Source organism: Sinocyclocheilus grahami, unplaced genomic scaffold (assembly GCF_001515645.1).
Source record: "Sinocyclocheilus grahami isolate Dianchi unplaced genomic scaffold, SAMN03320097.WGS_v1.1 scaffold471.1, whole genome shotgun sequence".
Lineage (NCBI taxonomy): Eukaryota > Metazoa > Chordata > Actinopteri > Cypriniformes > Cyprinidae > Sinocyclocheilus > Sinocyclocheilus grahami.
In genome coordinates, this window is record NW_015505650.1 from 381168 (window position 1) to 385931 (window position 4764).

Below are 4764 nucleotides of genomic sequence, written 5' to 3' on the forward strand. Positions count from 1 at the left end.
GTGTGTGTGTGTGTGAGTGTGTGTGTGTACCTGAAGACGGCGTCATGGGTGCAGCCACCAGGCCGTTGACGTTGAAAGCTGCCATTTGCTGCATCTGAGCGGCGGCGATGGCAGCCATGGGGTTCAGATACGAGCCCTGCGTCGCTGCCATGAGCGCCGCCTGCTGCTGCTGCTGCTGCATGATCTGCTGCACGTCACACACAGATGTACATCGCTTTCAAGCACAAACATCGAAACCTTCTTAGATCGAGATACATTTACTTGAGACACAAAATGACATCAGATATTATTTATCAACTAATATCTGCTAATAGGGTGAGAAAATGCACTTTATAAAAAGAACAAAAACTTAATTCAAATGGAAAACAAGTTTTTTGATGCCACTGGCATCCTTGTTTTAAGCTTTAGCTCTGAAATATGAAATCATAGAGCTCTACAGGTAGGCAATGACCGTAGACATGGACAAATCTACAGTTTAGTACAAAGCACTTTTGTGGCACAAACAGAACCTCATAAAGGTGACTGGTAATGTGTGTGAGACTCACAGCGTGTGTGTAAGCTCCATACGCTCCAAACTGGATGGTCATGGGACTGAAGATGCCGAGCTGACCGGCCATCTGGTGCATCCGACGCAGGGTCCGCTCCTTATCGGTGTCTGCAAACTTCACCACCAGACTGGAGGACGCGCCCTGAACACACACACACACACCTCAAGGTATATTCTCTGAAAACAAGTCTTAACGAAAAGCATAATGTTCAATTCACGTAATTTCTGACAGGAACTCCATTCACAGACATTATTCTATGGAAGCTTGTTTCTACTTCGCAATTCAGTTTTTTTTTATTTCCACAACTGAATAAAAAAAATATAAAAGTAATTGCGACTTTCGCTCACAAATCGACGTTTTTTTCCACAAGCGAGAGTTCCTCACGATTCTGACTTTTTTCTGAATTCTGAGTTTATGTCTCATAGTTCAGTTCAGTGTCCGCCACGGAATAAATATAAAAAAGGGAATTTGGTAAAAGGTAATGACTTTTTATCTCAAAATTCTGTCTTTTTTTCTCGGAATTGCATGTTTTTATCTTGCATTTCATATCTCAGAGTTCAGAGTTTATATCTTGCAATTCTGACTTTTTTCTCTAAATTCTGATTTTATATCTTGATTACATCTTGACGCCACAGAATAGAAAAAAGGTAATTGTAACTTTTGATCTCACAATTTGGATTTTTTTTTCGCAATTGCGAGTTTATATCTCGCAGTCGCCTTTTTAGCTGAATTTTGCATTTATATCTTGCAATTCTAACTTTTTTTTTTTTTTTTTGCTGAATTCTGAGTTTGAATCTTGCAATTCTTTTTTTTTGTTTCCGTTTTGAGTTTGTTTGTTTCGGTTTTATTTCCATGGAATAAAAAAAAAAGGAATTGCAACTTTTTATCTCACAATTTGGAATTTATATCTGACATTTTTTTCAGAATTCTGAATTTATATCTCACAATTCAATAAAAAATGAATTACTTTTTATCTCACAATTCAGAATTCACAATTCTGTGTTTATATCCTCAGAAAAAGTCAGAATTGTGAGATAAGTTGCAATGACCTGTTTTATTATTTTTTATCCTGTGACAGAAAGCATCTTCCGCAGATCTTCTGCTGATCTCACTGTGACGTCGTCTCATTAAATCTCTCGGCCGCTGCAGCAGACATCGATTCATTTAATCGGACTCTACGGCTGTCATCAAGACACATGATGTGAGCGCTGGAGATCGTGAGGATCTCGTCCCTGCAGGACACATTAAAGTGAAGCCCGACGCCACGGACTCTCAGATGGACCGCTCTCGGCCGTATGGATCATATTGTGCTGTACGGACCTCAATTCATCACAGCGTGAATCCAATCACATCATCTGAACACAGACCCGCGTCCCGCGTATGGAAACACTAAACAGTCTTTAAGTGCATTCAAACACACACCAGGATCATCATTTGATTTTGTTGGTATTCATAATTCAAGTGTAAATGTACAAGAATTGCATAGTGCAAATCATAAAAAAAAAAAAAAAACTTTATTTTATATAGCGACTTTAAAAGTAGCTTCTCAATGTACATGTACACAAATAGCATGTATAAATACAAAACTTTATATAAAAATGCTGAACATCCATATAAAATTGTTTTTTTAAATTAATTAATTAATTAAACAATAAGTCTAACAACAAAAAATAAATAAGGGTGAAGGAAAGAAAACACTGGAAATTGTTTGCAGAAATGTTTTTTACAAAATTGAAAAAAACTTGAAAAAATATAACAGAAAACTTGCAATGCATTTGCCATCTTTAAAATATAATGTGTTATTTTTAACTAAAGGTGTGTGTTCAGTAGCATGTTAGCGTTTGCTGTGGTGTCTAAACTAGAATGATCGAATGCCATGGATATTGTGATAAGTTTTGATATTGTGTCAAAAATTTAAAATAATAATAAAAACCTTATTTAACTATTTTGACTTAACTTCTTATTGGCGTAGGGGTCAAGATTAGAGAGTTTTAAATAATTGTATATATCGTTTAATTTTTCAACAAAGAATTATAAGATATCCGACAATTAGGTTATTGTACTACTGCCTTTGCTTAGTTCTTGCTTATGTTTATGTTAGGGAACAAGCAGCATCCTGAGAGATAAGAGGTGTAATAGTCACAAGTAACTTCTTGTATTTGTATATTCTACGTTTTAATCAGTTAAATTATTTTGCTGTCAAGTATCTTAAGAGTGACGTGTGGGTTGTAAATGCCTTCGAGAATTTGTATATATGCGTATATATGTGTATGTGTATATATATATATATATATATATATATATATATATATATATATATATATATATATATATATATATATATATATATATATATATATATATATATATATATATATATATATATATATATATATACTGTATATGGGTGTTTGAATGCATGTTATATGAAAGTGTGTGTATGGTTATATACATACATCTGCATGTCATATGTAGTCCGTTAATTAGTTAGCTGATCACTTTGTATACAATATTCTCAAACGAACGCTGTGTAAACCATGTTGTCTGCACTTACAACGCACACACACACACACACACACACACACACACACACACACACACACACAGCTCCCGGCCGGTCCTATTTAATTACTGCACTGGAACGCTGGAAACACACAAACACAAGGGCAACTGGAGACGTGATTACAGACAGACCATTAAACAAACATAAAGAGAGCGAGATGATGGCATCTACATCACAATCCTCTCATTATGATGATGTCTGGACGTTTGCCACCTTGAAGCCCTGCGGCAGCCGGCGGGTTTTAATAGATATCAGACGCTCTGAAGATACACTGAGGTCAGAAAGTAAAAGATATTACGCTGAGGAGGAAGAGGACAGACACTAAACTCAAGCTCAAGCAGATCTCGTCTCATCTGCGCCGCTGCTCCCATGATGCCATTCTGCAACAACGCCACTTTCATGTCCCAGCAGGGGGCTTTCATTTTTATTTTTATATTAGTTTTTTACTAATATTTTAAATTCATTTGTATTTTTATATTTTAAATTTTCATTTGTTAATGCTTTAGTTTATTAGTTTGTTGTTATATATATATATATATATACATATATACATATGTGTGTGTGTGTCTATCTAGTTTTTCAAAATTTTTATTTCGGTTTTTAGTGTTAGTTATTTTAGTAAATCAAGCTAAACTAATTAAAGTCCCCCTGTGGTGAAAATCAAGTTTTTTATATTGTTTATTTGTCTCTGTGTTGATTTTAATATGCTTTTAGACAAACCATGTGCCAATCAGATTTTTCAATAACTGTTAATATTTTCCCCTATTTTCACGATGTCATGTGCTGTTAGTGCTTATTTATTTGTATTTAGAACCGCTAACTTGAATAATAACCCGCGGCAGCAGTGTAAAAGTAGCCGCATTGACATCCGCACGTCACACGCGTATGATCGCCGGCGTGATTTGGAATCACAAACTTGGCTGGATTTGAGTCTTCAAGGCATTTTGAGGACACAACATCGTCAAGTAAGTAAATTTAACGAATGTTACAGTATCCACTGTATTAAAAACAGTTTTATCAGTCATTATCCGAGTACGAACCAGCGCAAACACATAATGCTACCTCACGAAGTTAGCCATCAGTCTCCTTGCTTACATTGAGCATACCAGCTTATTTATGGTTCAAACACATATGGCTTAATTCAACCAATATTTCCTCTTGCCATTGCATCACGCTTACTACAGTTCAGTACAGTTCAGGAGGCACTGGCTGCTGTGTGACTGAGTGGAGGCGGGGCTAATTTGCATATTCATAGATCCACGTACTGTATAGTAAATGAGGCAAGGGTGTAGAGTTGCATTCAAGCTATTTTAAAGGGGTCCTATTATGCGTTTTCACTTTTTTAATTTTAGTCAGTGTGTAGTGTGTATGTTTGGGCATAAAAAAGATCTGTAAGAAAGTTACAAATCTCAAAGTCTACTCCAAAGGGAGATATTTCGTTTTTTTAAAAATCCCTTTTCAAGAACTACAACGAACGGCTCGTTTGGACTACAGCGTTTGTTTCCGGGCTTTGTGATGTCACAAAGCGGCTCATTAGAATTTCATTACACATAATTCCTGCCTACAGAAATGTGAATGGTTGGGGGGTGGGGAGGGCGAGGTTAGAACCCTTGGTTGAGTGAGCGCATGAGACGAGACGACGAAGAAGAAGAA

At 36.1% G+C, this 4764-nt stretch overlaps 1 protein-coding gene across 1 annotated transcript in view; it reads right to left on the reverse strand.

The window, feature by feature from the left end:
• LOC107553346 (CUGBP Elav-like family member 4) overlaps positions 1-4764 on the reverse strand; it is a 125864-nt gene that overhangs the window by 31045 nt on the left and 90055 nt on the right. Inside the window, exons 6-7 of the mRNA XM_016235547.1 lie at positions 546-689; positions 31-187 (exon numbers count right to left, since the gene is read on the reverse strand). Coding sequence (XP_016091033.1) covers positions 31-187; positions 546-689 — 301 coding nt within the window. The remainder of the gene's footprint in view (positions 1-30; positions 188-545; positions 690-4764) is intronic.